Source organism: Phycodurus eques, chromosome 3 (assembly GCF_024500275.1).
Source record: "Phycodurus eques isolate BA_2022a chromosome 3, UOR_Pequ_1.1, whole genome shotgun sequence".
NCBI classification, from domain to species: domain Eukaryota; kingdom Metazoa; phylum Chordata; class Actinopteri; order Syngnathiformes; family Syngnathidae; genus Phycodurus; species Phycodurus eques.
Genome location: NC_084527.1, coordinates 11,907,475 through 11,928,994, shown reverse-complemented (window position 1 = coordinate 11,928,994; position 21,520 = coordinate 11,907,475). Strand labels below are relative to the sequence as shown.

General features: G+C 38.3%; 2 protein-coding genes across 3 annotated transcripts in view; both read right to left on the bottom strand.

Moving 5' to 3' along the window:
• Positions 1 to 11,793, bottom strand: part of LOC133399984 (rho guanine nucleotide exchange factor 28-like) — a 51,459-nt gene extending 39,666 nt beyond the window's left edge. The window contains 5 exon segments of the mRNA XM_061672077.1: positions 1,077 to 1,263; positions 1,791 to 1,900; positions 3,733 to 3,874; positions 9,987 to 10,034; positions 11,584 to 11,793. Coding sequence (XP_061528061.1) covers positions 1,077 to 1,263; positions 1,791 to 1,900; positions 3,733 to 3,874; positions 9,987 to 10,022 — 475 coding nt within the window. The 5' untranslated portion in view covers positions 10,023 to 10,034; positions 11,584 to 11,793.
• Positions 11,794 to 12,730: 937 nt separating this feature from the next.
• On the bottom strand, positions 12,731 to 21,517 carry utp15 (UTP15 small subunit processome component). 2 transcript variants are annotated; one of them, XM_061672074.1, is made up of 12 exons: positions 21,168 to 21,517; positions 20,590 to 20,796; positions 20,377 to 20,469; positions 20,093 to 20,277; positions 19,706 to 19,884; positions 17,481 to 17,606; positions 16,325 to 16,460; positions 16,136 to 16,220; positions 15,878 to 16,033; positions 15,591 to 15,692; positions 15,369 to 15,502; positions 12,731 to 13,455 (listed from the first exon to the last, which is right to left on the bottom strand). In XM_061672074.1, exons 2-12 carry the CDS (start codon positions 20,677 to 20,679, stop codon positions 13,155 to 13,157), a joined length of 1,587 nt encoding a protein of 528 aa, XP_061528058.1. In that variant the 5' UTR covers positions 20,680 to 20,796; positions 21,168 to 21,517; the 3' UTR covers positions 12,731 to 13,154. The 2 variants fall into 2 exon arrangements, with proteins under 2 accessions (XP_061528058.1, XP_061528057.1); XM_061672073.1 differs by having other exon boundaries at positions 20,590 to 20,719; positions 21,168 to 21,516.
• Between the last annotated feature and the right edge of the window lie 3 nt (positions 21,518 to 21,520).

Below are 21,520 nucleotides of genomic sequence, written 5' to 3'. Positions count from 1 at the left end.
CCTAAAGGTTATGAAAAAGGTTTAGCCTACACTTTCATTCCAATAAGACAGGGCTACATATGATTGCATATATGTACGACTGATGACTGAACAACAACCATCATTAATTTCTTTTTGGCTATGTTTCGTTTAATGATAATGCTTTTTTTAAATGCTTGGCAGTTTAATTTGAATCCCATTAAAATCAAATTAAATGTGTTTCACCTGATCCTTCAAGTTTTCTTTAAAGAATTGTAAACATTTTACAAATTCTGCCTGGGTAATGTGTGTTTTCGCATTTACTAAATAAAAGTAGGGCTGTGAATTTCAAAATAAAAGCAAATAAATAAAAAGAAAGTATTATGTGTTCAAATAAAGTGCTTAAATTCAGAGTAATTCTTTAAAAAAACGAACAAAATACAGATAATACTTAATGTTTTGACCAAATGGGTAGAAGCAAAATCATGTATTGTAAAAATGCATTATACATAGGTAGAAGGGTTTTCCAGAATTTGTATGTCAACTTTGGGGGTGCGCATTGAACATGGGTACATTATACACGAGAAATTACGGTACCTTTATTTGGTGCTAATGACAGGCACTTTAAATGGTGTCTTATGTGTGCTGACTCCCATGTGAATGTGATCAGTTCATTCTGAACACAGCCACATTCCTACTTATAGAAGGGTGTGCACACTTCTGCAACCACATTATATCAGTTGTTTTTTACTTCCCCTCTCTAAAATATTTCCTTTTTTTTTCCAATTGAGTTGTAAAGGTTCTACTGCAAGTCACAGTAATGGTGGAAAAAGATTTCAAATTATTTATCTTGGTCTCCTTTTATTTCACACAAAAAAAGGGACTTGAACAGGGTGTGTAGACTTTTTATACTCACTGTCTACTGCATAGCGGAGTAAACTCACCGGACACATCATCATTTATTTCTAACACTGAATCTGAGGAGAACCAACAATGGCATACCAAATATTACAGATAATTTTTTTTTTATAGTAAAGGCAAAGTTTAAAAATAAAATACAAATTTCATCTGACTGATATACTGTACAGGAGGATACTGTATTGACACCATCCTCTCACCGTTTCTACAGGGACTCCCCAGAACATTCCAATTTGGAGGAATATCTAGGTTAGCCATGGCGAGGGCTACACGTCGATCCATAGCCCAGCGGGAGCTCTGCTGCCCAAGGTTGAAGAGGCTGCTCAGCTCTTTGTGATCCATGGAGCTCAGACAATGTCCGTGGGTGACCAGGTGTTCTGCCAGGTCCTGAGAATGATTATTATATATTTTTATCCTATAACTTGATATAAATCACTTCTTTTTTAATGATTAAATGTATCTCTCTCTCTCTCGCTCTGTGTGTGCATATATATATATATATATATATAATGTGTATATATATATATATATATATATATATATATATAATGTGTATATATATATATATATATATATATATATATATATATATATATATATACACATACATACATACCCACACACACACATATATATATATATATATGTGTACATATATGTCTGTATATATACATATACATATATATATATATATATATACATATATATATATACACATGTATATATACATACATATATATATACATACATACATATATATATATACACATATATACACATATATATATATATACTATATATATATATATATATATATATACATATATATATATATATATATATATATATATATATATATATATATATATATATATATACACACACACGCACACACACGACTGTGGGTTTCATACCTGTGCATCGTCTTGGACATACTCCAGCATTGCGCCGCCCACCCATGTGAGAGGTGTGGTTTCTGAGCACAAGTAGGCCTGCACAGAGACCACCTCAGCGAGGTTATGTCCTAAAAAAAAAAAAAGTTCAAAATCCATATATTATGTCCCAAATGTGCAAATTCTGAACTAAATCCATTTTCCCTTGGGAGGTAACCGGTGAAACTAATGGGGTTAACAAAAAAAGGTAACTAATAAAAGAGTTCATACAAACATAAGGTGAATAAATAATCATTCACAATAATCACAGCGCTTCTAAGCTTTCTTAAACATTGCATCAAAGCATCTTTACTGACTGTTAATGGCTACTGAGCTTGAACATTTCCTTCTGTTCTATTGTGATAATGATGATTTACTTTCTCGACAAAGGCAGGAACCCTTGGTCTTTAGCCACCTAAATGCATTCACAGAGTGCCTTTTGTAGAACGCTGGCCTGTGCGACCGCTTGCCGTCTCTGTCAAATTGTACAGGGGCTTGGTAATGTTGACATATTGTTTGTGGAGCTGTTTCCCTACTGAGAGGAAGCTGATAAGATTCTGTGCGTTTCCAGACATCAAGTCACAGATTGTGTGCGTGTGTGTGTGTGTGTGTGTGTGTGTGTGTGTGTGCGTATACAGTATGTGATTGGAATGGTGATATACAGTACCTAGCTATATCACAGACAGGATAAAAAACACCAGATTTTCCAGAGGAGGAGTTCCATATTGAATATGCATTTCTTTTTCAAGTAAATGACCTGTGTGACACACATGCAATAACATACAGCGGAGCCTCCAAGTCAAAGGATTTGTTGAAAAATATGCATAAAATTCCAGGCAAATGTTGGGAGTTCATATTCATGCGTGACATCGTGCGAGTCGGTGCCGGTTTCTGATATGGGCAGCCCCCATTCTGTGGGGGGTGGCACTGTTTCTAATTTATTAAGTATTTATTTTTTTCTTTTTGTCAGGATCATTGTTTTTTTTTCTGGGGGGTGTTTAGCCGCATCCATAGTTGAAAGCGCAGTGAACCTTTCCTCACCTGTACAAATGTTAAATTATTGAATATTTTAAATGTTATTTTATTTAAGATCTCGTTTATGTAATATATAGAAGGGACATTTCTCCAAGAGAAAGCACTTATTTTCATCCATCCATCCATTTTCTGAGCCGCTTCTCCTCACTAGGGTCGCGGGTGCTGGAGCCTATCCCAGCTACCATCGGGCAGGAACACCACAGCTGTAACAAAGTGCTGTAAATTATAAAGATCAAACATAATAATAATACAATATACGATAAAATTAAGTTACTGATGGTGCAGTGGTACACTCGCCTGACTTTGGTGCCCCACTCAGTGACGGTGTGACTGTGAGTGCGAATGGTTGTCTGTGTCTATATGTGCCCTGTGACTGACTGGTGACCAGTTCAGGGTGTATGCCGCCTTTTGCCCGAAGTCAGCTGGGATAGGCTCCTGCGCCCGCGACCCTAACCAGGATAAGCGGTGTTGAAAATGGATGGATGGACGATAAAATTATGATTTATTATTCTTATTATAACAAAACAATAAATAAAATATTATTTTCTAATTGAAATACACTTCTTTAAAACAAACTCCTGCAGGGCCTTCTCTGTGTCTGAGACCAAGCTATCAAAGTCCTTATTTTGGCCAACTGCTGTTTTCGCCTCTAACAAATTAATTAATTTGATTTACTCACTATTTACGCATTACAACAACTTGGAAGTCAATCAGTGTCACAAAATGGCTTGCGTTGGAATTTGCGGTTCCATAGTACAATTACACCCTCCGATTGGCTGACAACCAGTTCAGGTTCTCGCCCAGTCAGCTAGAATAGGCTCCAGCACGCCTGTGACGTTAGTAAGGATATGCGGTATGGAAAATGAATGAGGACACACAGGACACATACCAGGCACTATGAAGCAGAGCATGACATCACTTTGAGCCCTGGTGACATGGACCAGCGTGGATCCTTCCAGAACAATGAAGACTTCGCCATCTTCCAGCATGGAATCCAGTCCCTCCAATAATGCAAACACCTTAGCCTGACCCTAAGGTAAAAAAAGAAAAAAAAAAGTTGAAAGACAATGGTAACTAGAAGGATTTATGTGTGTGAAATATAGGTTAATTTAAAGCAGGGATTTTTTTCTAGTGGAGATTTGTAAATATTTGAGTGGTACACTAAATCTCTCAGCAGATTTTCTCTTGAGGGTACAATAAAAGCTACCCCTCAATAAAAACAGGAATGCCTTTTTAGTGTCTGCCACAAAGACCTGCACTGATCACAACAGCCCAGAACACTTTGGACGCTTGATCTGAGGAAGGAGCAAGTGAATTAGAGCAGAATCATATCGCAGAGATAGAGATTGATCGGACCCTCAAAATGTCAAATGTGGAAGAAACAATATATCTATGGCACTCTCTTTAGACTGGAAGTCCTCAATTAGGAGGCGTGTGTTGAGTTCTTTTAAATATGGGTCATTGGTATACCTGCAGGCAATTTAAGTATAGTGAAGCAATACAAATACAGTAGACCCCCGTTTATCACAGCTTTTACATTCCACATCTACCCCACAATAGATGAAAGTCCTTGCAGTAACATTCATATAATGTATATATTGTATTTAATCTTTATGACCTTCCCCAAACTCTTATAAATATTTTACATATTCTTACAAACCCTTACTTTTAGGGCTGGGGCTATGGAATATTTTTAGATTCGATTAGTCTACCGATCACCCTATCGATTATTCGAGTGATTGCATAAACAAGGATTTTGCTAAATACCAATACAAAACATGCACGTGAGGTACAGGAATTTTTTTTGTGCACTTGGGGTCGCCATCCTCACATTCTACACTGCAGTGTCTGTGACTGTGTGTGTGGCTTTAAAAAGTGGTGCGTTGCCTGTTGAGTGACATGGGAGTTAGCGAATGAGAGTGCAGAGTTGGCTGTTGTTGGCCTCAGGATAGTGGGTGGCTATTAACTGGCTAACCGTTAGCCAGTCTGAGTGTTTAGTGCCTCAGGGCATTAGTTGTGACCTATGAATGCGCTCGATATGTGTTTATTTTACTACCCTTTGTTCAGTAAAGCGATTGAAAGTGCCCCGGCAGCTGTGACTATCACTGACCGCCTGTGGAGGGATAGCAATTTGCTCTAACAAGCAGTAGTAGTCTATATTAAATTAGCCAAAGATGTTTACTTAATCGTACATGTGCAGTTGTGTAAGCCAATTCCAGTAGATTTATTGCACTTTATCTTCTTTTTTTAAGTGTGAAATGATCTCAAACTTTGGACATTCTCCATCTTTTTTGCATTCTTTACTCCTGGCTCGAGCTTATTCATATGTGAGCCTACAGCAAAATGAGTCTGTGAAGAAAAATGATCACTTTTTTTCATTAGAAAAAAAAATTAAAATTAGATGCATATGATTTAAAAATCTGTGATACTGTCACACCATGAAAAGTGAACCGCGACATGGCAAGGGATGACTGGATTGATGATTGCAGAAAAAAAGTAAAAGGTTAAGAAATTATCAACATAATTTAAAATATTTGGCCGATGGCTAATGATGTGTTGGCTAATATTGTCTGAAAATTGGAATTCAGTAATACAAACTGTAGCATAGACATTGGTTGCTGCCATTGGAGAATGTGTTGGACTACTAGGCTACCAGTGCATTAATCAACCAATTATCAATAATTGATCTTAAAAGAGGAATCTGCCATTGGAGAATATTTTCTGAAATTATGTCTACATATAATTACAATTGTATGATAAAAATAAAAAAGGCATAAAAGATATTTCAGATGTTTACAAGCAGAGAATGAGATAATGGACACTAATGGGACAATTTATCATTTAGCTGAGTAACATCATCCTGAGCCGTTCTCTTGTGTCGGACTGCAGCAGCCCACACCAGTTGCACAGGGGAGAATAAATCTACTACAAAAGATATCAAACTGTGGCCTCAATAGAGCAGATAGTGTGTGAATTATTCTGGGAAGCATAGTAGCAGAAAATAAGACAGGCTAGAGGACAGAAGCCAAGGCAAAAGCACCAATTATAAGGACGACCTTGAAAGACAGTGTACATGGAATATTAGCATTAAGTGGTAAGAGAGCGTGGGATTCACAAAGTGTTTCCAGTTGTCTCCTATTTTCTTTCTTTCATTCATATTATTCCATGCATTGGTACTGCATGTCTAAAAGAGATGATCCAAATTCTCACGCACAGAAATGGGGCGGTATCACCTGTTTTTATAATCTGGAAACACACGTTCCGGATTCACTTACCTGAATTAAAATGAGTTTCCGCGGAAACAAGCTCGAGTTGGAAGACCAACTCGAGCAATGGATTAATGAGCAAAGAACAGCCGGGAGAAGCATCTCTACACTCACCATTCGACTAAGTGCAATAACTCGGAGTTTGCCATCATTCCGGTAGGCTTGACGAAGGAACTCCAACCGCTGGACATGGGTATAAACAGGGCGCTCAAAGTGAAGTTGCGAGCAGTGTGGGAGCGATGGATGACAGATGGCGAACACAGCTTTACTAAGACTAGGAGGCAGCGCCGGGCGAGTTACGCCACAATTTGTGAATGGATTGTGGATGCTTGCACTGTTGTTCGAGCTTTCGTAAAAGCCGGCATCATTTCTGAGGAGCCGCACGGCAACGAGACTGACTCTGACAATGATGAGAGGGAACCTGGCGTGTTTGATGGAGCACTTGCCCAGCTGTTCATTTGAGCACTTGCCCAGCTGTTCATTTGAGCACTTGCCCAGCTGTTCATTTCGGATACAGATGACGGACTTTGATGGATTTGTGGATGAGGATTCATCAAAAAATAACGTGAGTACATTGTTAAATACTTCAATAAAGTACAACCGAACTCAGTTTTGCTCCCACTGCCTTTTTAAAAACATTGTTTTAGCATGCATGCATGCTACTGTATGTTTTAAGATAGCATATGTTTTACAATGCCTGCGCCCAATAATACGGTGCGCCTTATGTATGTGTTAAATACTGAAATACACCCTGTAACTGAGACTGCACCTTTTAATACGGTGCGCCTTATGGTTGTGAAAATACGGTAGTTGAATTATTTTTACACTTATGTGACACTAAGTAAATTGTAGAAGCAGCAATGCAAATCAACTTCACCTTACAATCCATCTATCAATTTTCTTTAGCCCTCCTCCTCATTAGTATAACGGGTGTAGCCAAAATAGCCAATCTAAACAAATCAGAAGCTGGCAGCATCCCAGAATGTTCGATCATTGACGTGCTACTGCAGTGGTTCTCAAACCTTTTACACAAAGTGCCACCTAAAAAACATTTGTGTCGCCATATATATATATATATATATATATATATATATATATAACGTAACTCCCTGTTTTTAAGTACTTGTAATTTATTTCTGAACTATAATTCTTACAAGAAATGAACATGAGAAGAAAGTGTATTGCATGGAGTTTTATTTAAAATACGATATGGGCACCAGCATTAGCCACCAGTTTCTCAAGCCGCCTGGGAACCGCATTAACTGATTTCACTAGGAACCTTTGCATTAACTGATTTCACTAGGAACATTTGTGGGATGGAAGACATAACATCTCGTATTCACCCTTCAAGTTCTTCCAAAGTGGTTGGTTTGGTAGAATTGACATGCTTCTTTAACCAACCCCACAGAAAAAAGTCGCAAGGTGGGAAATCAGGACTTGTGGCTGGCCACTCATACCTAAACAAATTTTGAAAAATATTACAACATTTGAATAAATTATAAGTATTTTAAAATAGGGGGTTACTTTTCAATCGCCCTGTATTAGAGTTTACACCGATCTTATCGTCCAGATCAGTATCGGCCTGATCGGTATCAGCCGATAATTAGCATTATATGCTGATCAGCTTCACTGTCATAATTCGCCGATCCGATCAATGATGTCATTGACCGGCTCCGCAAAAAGACATTTACTCCGCGTCGCCATCGTGTACAGTATATTTGAATCCAAAGGCTAGTTTATTTTTAGCCTTGTCGCATGTCTTTTGACGTAGTACTGTAAATATCTGATGGCCAATAAAGTTATTAAAAAAAAATGTTTTAAATCCTTGGCAGTGTGGGACAGACAACACGTAGTGTGTGGATCAGACTACAAGACAAATTTGGTCTTTCACAATTGCACTATGTCAGAGTACTGCAATAAAACCTTGTATTCCGATACCACCGTATCCCGTTTTGTATGATCACTGGGCTTTATCTTGTCAACTCAAATACCACGGCCACGACAACAACAATCGATCGCGTCATGTTATTTAGAAGAACTAAATGGGGAAAAATGTGTGTTGGTGGTCACCGGTGCTTGAGAGAGGACTTTAATTCAAGGAGGTATGCTTGAGGTATGTTCATGTACTTTTATTACGATACGGCTCGCTAGCTGGCAACAAAACTTTATGTAGCCTAGCAAGCTAGTGCTAGGACTAACGGTTGTAAGCAAACACGCAGGCGTTCTGTCGAACCATGCTCTAAAGTTTTGGCGTGTGTGAAGTAATGTAATTACAATACAATAATTTAATTACAGTAAGTTAGCACTCATTATTTCTGTCATGTTGTAATGTTGGTTTGACCTGACTGATTAGAATGCATAACCTGACTACAGCAGTGATTTCCAACCTTTATGGAGCCAAGGAACATATTTTACAATTGAAAAATCTCACGACACACCAACAAACAACAATGTCACAAAAAGTGGATACATTAATTACTGTATGTACTTCTTGCTAATCTAATAGAAGAGCCTTTATTTGTCTGTCACTATGCCTCACTGGCATAAATAGATGAACAAAGATATATTTATTGTAAATATAATTTTTTGAGCAATTAAGTAAATGAACAAGTCATTTAAATAGACACATGGCTCCATCTTGTGATCAGATCGGTGAGTGGTTATTTAAACTCGCTGATCGGCCCAAAATATCCTGATCATATATATATATATATATTGTTTTTTTTAATATTGTATGTCAAATTTCACTTAATGATTCCATTAAAATGTATTGCATATTAGTTAAATATAAACTGTATAAAAATAAAAGTTTAATAACAAACAGAACATAAAGATTAAATCCAAATGTATTGTACTTAAAAGGTAAATTACAAATAAACTGTACTTAGGCAGTAATTAATTTGTATGCCGCGAAAGGGAGCCTACATACCACTAACTAGCAGTACTCATACCACACTGAGAATCTTTTTATACTGTATTAAATACTTTATTTCATCAATTTAAAACAAATAAAAACAATCTGGTATAACAAAACAAAACATATTTTTTTTCTTTCCCACTTAGAAAATCGTGCAAATTTTTGTAATGCGATACTAGATTAAGACATCACTCTCCACTTTAATGATGACATTGTAGCATAAGATCTGACTCATTGGAAAACAAGCAGTATATCCTTCACTGTTTTAAACAAGATGTGGTATATATATATTTGTGTAGCCTTGCAGTGACCTCAGTATGACAAAGAAAGCAACATGAACAAACGTTAAAGGGATTCAATGGAGTGAATACAGTGTAAGAAATACCCCACCTCTTTGATCTTCACATTAATATTTACAGTATGTACACTTTTAGGATCAAGCAAGGTGAAGGGTGAAAAATATTTACCCTGAAAACATTGATGGGATACACATATGTCAAAATCACGGCAAATAAATGTTCCTTTCCATCCTAACTGTGAGTAACTAAAATACAAATAAAAAAAACTGGAATTGTGAATGAACCACATGGTTACTGATTTGCGAGTTAGGTAAACGATGCTATGCTGTTATTCATTGTGGCACTGACTGATGGTTATTTTTCCAAAGAAACTGCGATTCATAAGACATATACAGTATGACTTATTGAAAGCTGAATGAAGGTCTCTGCATGATCACAGCATAAAAATATTTCAACCTCAATGACCGTTGCAAAGAACAAAACAAACAACTTCATGTACTCAATTGTCGTGTGATATTATTTCATGACCTCTGCTCGAGAGAAGTTTAGATAAAACAGTAAAGTCCCGGAAAAGGGCTTTGGGTTTAGTTTTGTTCTCTTGTTCTATTATCTAAAATACATATTCTTAACATCGATGCTGCAAATTGGAGGACATACTCACATAAAGAGGGACTTTCCTTCTACTCAGCTCCATCATAAACTGCACCAGCTGGAAGAAAATGGCAGTTACTTTTTTTGTTTGTTTTGTTTTTACAGAAATGTACCAACAAATTCAATATGAAGTGGCCAGAAAAAAAAAGAGTTTAAATTAATAAATAAGTACCTAACCTATCATTATTCACTGATATGATCATAAATCGATAGGTTTCCTTTCATTTCATAGTGTAAGGTCGAGAGCCCTTGTATTGTGTCCTTACCCAATCCATTCCACTTGTTCATATAGAGAACATCCGTATTATTGAAAATGTTTTACCTGCGAAATTGCTTACACTGGCACCTCCCTTCTATTAGTGTGTACATTTGGTGTGTACATGGGTATCACTGCAGGGTTGTTTAAAAGCAGCGTGAGAAAAAGAAAGTGAAGAGTTAATTATTCACTTAAATGTGATCATAAATCTATGGGTTTACGACACATGACAAGAGCCCTTGTCATGTGTCGTTATCCAATCCGTTCCACTTTATCATCTGCCTCACAGTTCTGAGGACCTGCGTTCAAATCCGGCCTCACCTGTGTGGAGTTTGCATGTACTCCCCGTGCCTGTGTGGGTTTTCTCTGGGTACTGTGGTTTCCTCCCACATTGCAAAAAACATGCATGTTAATTGATTACTCTAAATTGTCCATAGGTGTGCATGTGAGTGTGAATGACTGTTTGTCTATATGTGCCCTGCAATTGGCTGGCAACCAGTTCAGGGTATACACCGCCTATCGACCAGTTAGCTGAAATGGGCGCCAGCACGCCTGTGACCCTAGTGAGGATAAGCGGTAGCGGTATGGATGAAAATGGGCATATTTGCATATTAGTTTTGCATACACTGTAACATGGGATACATATCTCTTTTTGTGGTTAATGCTGTAAACATACTTTCTATGTTTCTGTACTGTTTTAAAACACAGACTGAAATAACACTGCAAATCGAACGGCGACATTGAACTTTTACCCAGTATTGTGTTGTTTTAAATCTGTCCAAAATAGTTAAAAAGCAATTTCTCAGTCTTTGTTAACTGTGTTGAGAGCCATTGTATCCATAGTCACAGTTGATGTGCAGTATTATACTTGCTGTTGGCTAAGTGAAACTGATGTGACCTCCTCCTCCAGCTCCTTATTAAATATGCCATGCTTGGCTAAATATACTTATTCTCCATCGTCCATTCATCATACATCTACAATGGGAATTTTTTTTTTTTTTTTTTAAATCCGGCAAGGTTAAGATCCGTTTTAGTCATACTGATGAGGAAAAGCTTTATCTCTGCACAACTTAATTGTATGTAACATTGACTGCACAGCAAAGGCAATATAAAGAGTAAAACTACATGACGTGCTATGATTTTCAGCAAAATGATAAAATTATTGTCAGTGGGCTGAGTAATTAGCACTTTCCTATATTAGAACCTTCCCCCAAAAATTTTTCTTTATTCAACTTGTTTTTTGAGCAACTATCCCGACTTTGTTTCCCCAAGCAAATCAAATTAAGCAAAACTAAGCAGTTAGCTTTACAAAAAAATAAAAATAAAATATTTTAAAAATGGATGTACTTACCTTGGTATTGGTGAGAACAAAATATCCCGAGGGAGGAAAAACGACAGTCCGCTTCACCTCAACAAACACAAGTACGCCTGCCTCAGCTCCATTCAACTGCTAATAATTCACACGGCGCAGTAAATAACTACAAGTTTATTCGGCGTGGTTGCTATTTAAAGGGGGGAGTGGCGTAAGCACACAGAGCGAACGAGGCGGACATCCTCCTCTCTTCTGAACAGCGGCGGAGATTGACACTTCCTCGCTAGTATAAATTAAACCAGTTTGGGTAGCAGCGACCTCTAACGGAAAGAGCTGTTACTGCAGGTATAACGGAAGTGCAGTACAGTACAGGCTTCTCGGTTTACGCCACACCAGATATACGACAAGAAACGCCCATTTACCGTCATACTTAAGTGTTTTTCATGTTATTAATTTGTAATGATGGCCTACAGTTTATTTTTTCACTGTAATTGTAACATGTCTGTCTTTTATGTAAACCTTCAAAACGGTGCACTTGTCTTTAAATGTTTGTATTTTGGTATATCAAATGATATTTTGTCTTATGAAAATATGTATGTAATGTAAAAACAGAGACCAAGCCATAATTTCAAAACCTTTCCCATCACTAACATGACTTATTTTTTTTTATATTTTACATTTTCCCACGTTGAGGAGATTTTGTTATGGTTCGATGAAATCAAGGTTGAACTTTTTGGTCATAATTCCAAAGGCCTATGTTTGACACAAATGCAACACTGCTCATCACCGAAAGAACACCATAACTACAGTGAAGCATAGCGGTGGTAGCATAGCAGTAGTTTAGGCACAAAACTTTCAGGCTTCTGCTAGAAGGGGGAAAAATGCCAGGAAAAGCCTGGAAAAACATCTGAACATTTATTTGGAGTTAATCAGAGGCACTTTAAATGTTGGGAGGTGTGTGTACTGTCTCCCATTTAACATGAGTTTGAAAGTGATTTGTTAGTTCTGAACACAGACCCATCCCCAAGTCATGAGGGTGTGCACACTTGTGCAACCACATTCTTTCCTATTTCGACTTAAAAATAATTTAGTTGTACATGTTATGGGTCACATTAATGGGGGAAAACGTTTTCAGAATCATGGATTTTTGTTGATAGTAGGATCAAGCTTTCACAATCTTGGAAGGTAGTTTTTTTATTGTGCAGGTTACATATGTAGTAGCTGTGGGGAAGGTTAATGTCCAATGCCAGTTCTAAAATATTTTAATCACTGTGGGCAAATCAGAATGACACTGAGAAAGTTCCAATATTAAAGGTTTATGCGTCTTCCTCCTAAACATTTGTCAATCCATTACAATTAGGAAAACATCATACAGCCATTGACAAGTGCACACTCATACATTTAACATTTCAAAGTACAAGCCAATAAAAAACACCTTGATTTTTTTTTCAGAGAAACTTCATTCATGAATACACATTTTATTAAATGTGAGTGTTTGAAGGATCTCCTGAAACATGAACCAAACGTCTGCCTGTCTCATGGGGCAAGGCAGTCTGATGGGATTTTTTTTTATACAACCTTTGAAGGGTTGCAATTTATCCTAGAGTACATCAAGTGGCTTGGAGCTGAGGTCGAGAGGTACTTGCCTCTCCCTCGGTCAAGCCATTGGGTCTGTCGACACCCGGGCACGGCACCTCCTTCCTCGGGAGGCGGGAGGCAAACACAGTGTCCAACATACCGAGCACTTCCAGGAGGTCTTGCTGGTAGTCGATTTCTCTCTCCAGCAGATCCTGGAGACGCAAAAGTTGCCGGTCCACGACGGACGACTGGCCAATGACCGACCGATAAATGTCCAGGATCATCTCAGCTGCTACGACGAGAATGGGAGCGAACCTGGGGTCAACCACGTTCCTGGAGAAAATTAAGAGGTGGATATTCCTGCTTTATCCCTTTATAGGGCCTTCATTGACGTGATAGGATTCTGTTTACCGACAGTTCTGATATATAGGCACTCCCCTACTTACAGACATAAGAACATTTTCTTGTTAGTTAAAATAATTAAAGAAATACTTCCGTAAGTCAAAATTTTGAGTTGTGCACCTTCAGTATTGTATCATGTTAACCGTTAACCAGTCTGCATGTTGAATAAGTGCATGGGAATCTGTTGTGGCCGTAGAAGCTCATGTCTAAATGTGCTTTTAAGCGCTGTATACTGTTAACTGTAATGCATAATTCCTATTATTATTTTGGGCTTCTTTTGTTACCTTTTGTTCTAAAAAGCAACTTGAAAGTGCACCGGCAGCTGTGTCTATCCTTGGCCACTTGTGGTGGCATTACAATATATTCTAACTTGCGGCGGTAGACTCCAGTAAACTAGCTAACTTCAATTCAATAGCTTGTGTTGGCGATCGCACATGGCCTGTTGTGGCACGATAGTTCTGTTCTGCAGTACACAAATTGCATTTCATCTTTTTTCTAAGTGTGAAATGATCCCAAACATTGGACATTCTCTCTCTTTTACACAGTCTTTCCTCCAAGCTTATGACCATCACCGCCAATTTATTTCTATACGGAATGGGGTGTGTCTGCAGTAACATTCGTCAGTGATAGAAAATATCACAGCGAAGTTTCAGGACAAAGATTTTGCTTAGATTTTTTAAATCAAATTATTTGATTAATCCATCCATCAATTTGCTTTACCGCTTATCCTCACTAGGGTCACGGGCTGCTGGAGCCTATCTCAGCAAACTTCGGGCGAAAGGCGGGGTACACCCTGAACCGGTCGCCAGCCAATCGCAGGGCACATAGAAACAAGCAACCATTCGCACTCACATTCACACCTACGGGCAATTTAGAGTCTTCAATCAACATTACCACTCATTTTTTTGGGATGTGGGAGGAAACCGGAGTGCCCGGAGAAAACCCACCCAGGCACGGGGAGAAGATGCAAACTCCACACAGGCGGGGCCAGGATTTGAAACCCGGTCCCCAGAACTGGGAGGCAGATGTGCTAACCAGTCGTCCACCGTGCCGGCATTTGATTAATCGTCTCCTAGATTATTTTTGTATGCACCGTGTGTGTGTGTGTGTTCCTGCTCCGTTGGTGTTAAAGTAGCAGTTACTTGAAGGTTTACAATTACCGTAAAATGGATGATGATTTCCATTAGCCTGTCTATGGAGTTTAGCATTAACATTAAGCTAGCAGCCATTTGTTAGACGGAATTATGTGGTCTGGTTAAACATTTTGGGGTTTCAATAAACAACGATTTATTCCCTTTTGTTTTATGTGTCAGTTTACATGCAGTAGAGTGCACAGGGAATAGAGTGACAATAAGTGAAAAGAGTGAGTCCACTCTTTTGGTAGGTTAGGTAATTATATTGGCACAGAACAATATTCTGTTGGTCTTTAAAGATCAGTCAAAATGCTCTTAAACACCTGGCAATATGGGGACATCTGCTTTGAAAACAGCTAAACAGAGAATGAGTTAATTGGGAAACGGCTTCTATCAGAGCGGAAGCCACAATGAGATAATATGATAATCCATCTACCCATCCATTTTCTATAGTGCTTGTCCTCATTAGGGTTGTGGGTGACACTGGAGCGGTGGGGGGACCGGTACACCCTGGACTGGTAGCCACTCAATCGTTCAGTTAATACGGTAATGATCATACTAAAATCTACACTTTAATCCTAAACAATTACCTGCATGTATTCAAGACATACGGACATTGTTGTGACTGTCGTTGGCAAATACAAATGCAGATTAAGGAATAAAGCAACCTGATATATGTTGTGTCTGCATGAAGTCAACATTAAATCTCACCCAATTATAAAGTGGAGTAACCGAGACACTTCCTGTTCATCCCGTCCCGCTAACGCGTTTTTCAAAGTTCCTCTTCGATCCAACTCCTTTATAACAGCGACGGGAATTTCCGGCTTCTTTCGTCTCGTCCATGACTGCAAACAAAGTAAACTTTTTTTTTTTAAATGTATTTGACTCAAATACAGACTGACAGTGATCTGAAAGACATTGGTCTGAAAATACCTCCAGAGCTACATCCAAAGCCTTGGAAACATTGAATTTCTTCAGCTGTTTGTCATATTTTTCCAAATGCTGTTTCACAGGCTTACTGACAAGATAATCATCCTGGTGGGGGACAAAAACAAACACAAAAAAACTGTTGATTAGTAGCTCCTGTCAAAAGCAAAAAAAAAAATAATCTTAATATAAATCTGCAACTTAAACCTGTGTTAAACCATTTACCCAAAGCTTCTGTAATTAAATAATCGTAAATAGGGACAAAAGGACCACAGCATGCCAATAAAGTTTACTTGTTTTGGGATGTAGTTCTTCCCTTTCACAAACACACGATATGCCGGTCGTCGCCTGTGTTGGCCTGACAGTTCATTTGACTCCTCAGGGGTTTTCCTGTGTTTAATGCTCAGGATACCGTTGGTCATACCCACAGCAATAGTCTCATCGTCTGGCTGTAAAGACAAAATAAAAAAATAAAATAAAAATCACATGATTATTTTTAAGCTAACAGGTTGTACAGGTGTGAATTAAAGATGAAGGGTTGTTTTCCTTACAGCCAAAGCCAGACTGAGAATGGAGGTAGCATAGTCAAAGTTGTGCACCACTTTGTAGTTGGTTGTGTTGTACACTTTCACATGCCTGAAGATCAGTGATGATCATATCATAAGATCAGTGTGGGCAAAAAATGCATAAATATGTCAACATCAAGACAGGCTTAACGACGTAACTTGTCGTTTACGTACCTGTCCAGGGAGGCTGAAAGCAACCTTTGGCCACTGCTGCTCAGACACACACAGGTGACAGTTTTGTGATGGTTCCTCAGTGACACCAGGGGCTGGCCGCCTTTCAGCAGATCCCAGACTTTGACGTAGCGCCCCCCTGGAAAAGCCACATAAAAGTGTGGTTATGGATTTGAAAAGTGATTTATAAAGACCTTGATTGCGGCTGCCCAACATCTCAGTTATCGGGCTGGGAAAGACATCCTTCAAGTAAAATCTTTTTTCACAAAAATTTGATTTCCTATTTTAAAATGTTTTTTCCCCTATGCGTAAAAAAAAAGCAAATGACAATGACATTCAAAACAAGTTTAGCTTCTTATTTTTCCCTCCTTTTGGGATTTGCTTTATTTCTCATGATACCAAACCAGCTATGAAACTGTTTTTGTTTCAGCAAATGTTTTCTCAGCATTAACTTGCATCAATTTTCACAAAAAATAACAGACATTGAACCTCGACATTATAACGGATTGGTATTTGCAAATACGTTATTCGCCATTTTTGTGATCCGTTAATTGCCGTTTTAGTGCTCAGGAGAGCAATCAAATAATTACTTTTGCGTAACTCTACATCACCCATCATTTCTCCCATGGAATTTTACGGCGAGGCAAGGTGAACTTCGGCAAAATATTTGCGTCCTAGAAGAACATACCTCGGGTCAAAGTTTTTCATGATAAATCACTGCTTTTGCAATGTACAAATTGTGTAAATGTATTGACTTCCACCGGGCTCCTTTGTCATATGGAAACAATGTGAAAATTATTCCACTCATGTTTCTGTTTCTTAGAGGGAATTAAAGTTGCTAATTAGGTTTTAGAAAAAATAGTCACTGCAGGGGTCAGTCACTAACTTGACAACATTAACTGTGCTTTTGTAAACTAGCTCCTCTCTGTTCTCAGCCATGTTAGTTAGTGCAAGCAAACTCAGATTAATCGATAAAATCTATTTGTCCCCCAGCCCTATTACCCACTCGATTAAATATGACTTTAGCCATTTGATTAAATATGACTTTAACCGTGCTGTTCCAATTAAAAACAGTTACGGGCCTTGCATCATTTATTAACAGGGACGAAAGCAATCTACAATTCAAAGTTCCATTGCTTTTGAGATAACCATCACATACCTGCTGAAATGAGGAGTCCCTCAGAAGGATATAGAAGCAAACCTTCCACTGGCTGGCCATGGTCCATAGTCATTACAGACTTATCCACTCTGGCATCAAACAGTTTAAGTGTGTGGTCGTATGATCCTGAGGGGAATTTAATTAAAAACATTTTAAAAAGTCACATTTTGCACTTGTCATCATGCTGTACACCGTGTGCAGAATTATTAGGAAAGTCTTATTTTTGGGGATCATTTTTATTAATCACCAACTACAGTGCTTTAGATGAATCCAAAAATGAAATAAACCTCAAACCAGAATGTTTAAGAAAGTAAAGGTGAAGGTTTAGGCTTTCTTGGGAGAATGTCGCAGACAATTATGAGGCAACTATTGGTGTGCTGAATTATTACACAACTAAATGAAGAAGAATTATAAAAACTCGAAAGGTTTCAATAGAAATTGATTTATAGTTATATAAATAAGTGACCAATATAACCACCTGTCCCTTTTTTCCTGTACCACTCCCTGAAATGTCTTCTAAAAACTGACAGAATGCTTGTGAGATCTATTTTGAGCTCATCTTCAACCCGAAAAGGTCCAACCAGATCATCTTTGACAATACCAGCCCATAACTGTATCCCTCCTCCGCTTTGCTGGCATTCGAGTCGAAATGGAGCTCTGCGCCCCTTAGTGATCCAGCCACGGGCCCATGCATCTGGTCCGTCGAGTCACTATTGACTGATGTCACGAGAAAACCTTTGAGAAATCTGTCTTCAGATATTTCTTGGCCCAGTCTAGACACTTCAGCTTGAGTGTCTTGTTCAGTAGTGGTCTTTTTTCAGCTTTTCTTGCTTTGGCTGTCTCTGAACACTAGGCTTTACACGATCAGGATTTTTGGGGCCGATCACCCATCAAGTTTTAAAAAAACGATAACCGATCCAATCACAACATGGCGCAATGTGTCTATTTACATCACTTGTTCATTTATTGTATATACTTGTGTACTGTATACTGTATGCATCCATCCATCCATTTTCTGTTCAGCTTATCCTCACAAGGGTTGCCATCCCAGCTCAAATTATTCTCTAGCATTTTAGACAAAAGTTAAAACATCAAAGACCTCTAAGGGGGATTCAAGGATAGGCCACTCACATGGATTTACGTCAAATCAACATTACAACATGACAGAAATAATGGGTGCTAACTTACTGTAATTAAATTACTTTATTTCAATTAAATTACTTTAATAAAAACTGTTAATGGCATGCTTACGCTAACTTTCTCACTGTCCCAGCTATATGGACGGGTGTTGTCCAGAGTTTGTCCGTTTGATAAACTGCAAATAACTTACGTGTTGTTTGTCTGAGACACTGGAAAATAGTCCCACACCGACGTGTTTTTTCACAGACAAGATTGAAAAAACTTTATTGGCCGTCAGATAGTTACAGTACTGTGCAACAAGACACGCGACAAGGCTAAAAATAAACAATCTTTTGGATTCATACGTGACTAAGACGCAGAGTTAAATGTCTTGTGCGGAGCCGATCGATGACGTCATTGATCGGATCGGCGAATTATGACATGAAAGCCGATCCGATCGATGACGTCATTGATCGGATCTGCGAATTATGACATGAAAGCCGATCAGCATAAAATGCTAATTATCGGCCAATACCGATAATCACCGATCAGATCGGCGTAAAGTCTACTGAACACCTTGTACTTTGGAGGTATTCCAGGTAGGTTACAGTTCTGAAATATGACAGAACTTGAAGCTAATGCGTTCCTGGCTTCCCCGTTGATTCTTCGCAAATCCTTGGCTGTTAATTTGCATCTTTTTCCCTCAACATATTTCTTCCAACCTTGTTGAGTATTTGCAACAAAATGTTTGGTGGTTCTGAGATCAAGCCCCAATATCATTGATATTTCAAGAGTGCCTTATCCCTCTAAGAGACTTTGGATAATTTTTTTACTTTTCAGAGTCAGTTAAATCTCTTTTTTGGCCCAAAAGAAAAGAAGCTGCCTAATAATTACGCACACCTTCATATCTGGTATTGATCTCCTTAGGCCATACCCACAGTCATTACACGAATACACAGCACTTGCTATGCTTAAATCCACTGAGCACCCAAGTTCATCTAGCTAGGAGGTAGGACATATGCCTAAAAGTGATATGACCAAAATACTGACTTGCCTAATAATTCTGCATGTGGTATAGTTGCTGTCACTTCATTCCGTTTACTCACCCGTAATGAAGAGATCTCTATTGAGTTTGCTTGTGATACCACAGCGAATGTAATCTGTGTGTTCTTGGTAGGTGGTGAGTTCAGTCGCATTGGGCATGTCCCAAAGCCGACAGGTGTTGTCGTCCGACCCGGAGACGATGTGGTACCGATCCGAGGTAAAGTCTGTCACATGTACAGCCCTGAGTGGATTTAAATGAAGAAGAGGATAAGACACATCTTCACATTGTCACGAACAGGAGATACCAAACTCATATATTTGTAAATGTTCTCAGAGACTTGATCAACATTCAATTCAGTTGATGGCTCACTCAACAATTCATCATTCGGCTTTTCAACACCAGGCAATTCTAAATGATGAAAATATTTTTTTAAAAGTCTATTTCCTACTTTGTGTGTCCTTTGAACATCCTGAGCGCCACCTTGCCACTGACATCAAAGAGCCGCACGATGGAGTCCTCACATCCTGCCACGAGCAACTGGCCATCTGAACGGAACCTGCCGCAAAACGCGGTGTCCTTAAATCGTGTGAATGTCTTTATTGGCTCCTGGGAGAATGGACCATAAATGTGGATCTGACGGGAGAAGGGAAAATAGAAAAATTCAAATTTACGCTACATAGCATGGTACTGTAACTCTAAGTGAGGTACATTTTGGAAAACAAGCCTTCATACTCGTGTAAATGCTGTCACAGCAAAGTTATGTGGGGCCACAGGAGAGAAGTCGATGTTTGTGACTGATCCAAATTCTTTTATTTGAACTGGAGCCTGTTGATGACAAAAAAATAAAAATAAACAGACCTTTCACAACTAAGAACCAAACAAACACAAATATGGAACATTTTTATTTTGTTCCCTTGCCTATTTAACAGACTTGGAGACACTCACCTTGTAGTTTTTCCAATACAGAGTGTCCTGTGTGACTTTCTCTCCAAGTTTGGGATAAACTGGAATTTTTGTAGGTTTGAATGAAGCCATCTCCACGTGTGTGGTTCCTTTTGGTCATAAAATACTCTACCTGGTACAGCATTGTAAAGTTAACAGGTTGGGTCAAATGTGATGCAGATGGATCATGAACCCTGGTCCAGTCATCGACTATAATATGGCAAATGGTCACGCTTTATAAATATATTTTTAAATATGGCATAAAATACTTACCAGATACATAAAAATGATAGCAACATATTTTACCCTAATTAACCTAGCTAAGAAATATTTTTATCTTGTTGCACAATAAGATATTTTACAACTTTAAGTGATGACATAGCACGGATGTAGACTGCCACCAATTATTTAATAAGTATGACGAACTTAATGTGTTTAAAAAAACGCTCTTTAAATGAATATTACGATAGAATTTTGAAAACAAAACTAGAAGACGAGTATCAACGTGCGCAACAAACCAGTTTAGTTAGCACACGAGCAATTCCACATTCGCTACTAAATCACCACTTGGTCATTCTCACCTTTTAAAAGACCTGTCCAGTGGTTGTAAATACAGGCTAAATAGAGATGTTTGAAATGAGAGGATATTAAAGTCGATTATATAGGTGAACCAAAAGTTAGGTCATAACGAGCTATCACGTTGCCACAAGATGCCACGGAGGCCGCCATAATGGTTACAGTATCCACTTCCGCTTTCTTGAAACGCTAGTTTGTTCACGGACTACTACAACAATTGTATTTTTCTTATTGACTGATTTTTCTTATTATGGGCATTTACACTTAAATTTATAACTATTGTATCGTATCACAAACCACAATTATTTACTTGTACATATTTTTAAATCGCTATCGGTATGAAGGGTTCCTGTTGCGC

Excerpts from the sequence above, each read along its gene's own strand:
- utp15 (XM_061672074.1), bottom strand. The coding sequence starts at position 20,679 with ATGGCTTCATTCAAACCTACAAAAATTCCAGTTTATCCCAAACTTGGA. Across the intron at positions 20,278-20,376 it reads CTGTGACAGCATTTACACGA|ATCCACATTTATGGTCCATT; the intron begins GTATGAAGGCTT and ends TTCTCCCGTCAG. Across the intron at positions 16,461-17,480 it reads GGGACTCCTCATTTCAGCAG|GGGGGCGCTACGTCAAAGTC; the intron begins GTATGTGATGGT and ends TGGCTTTTCCAG.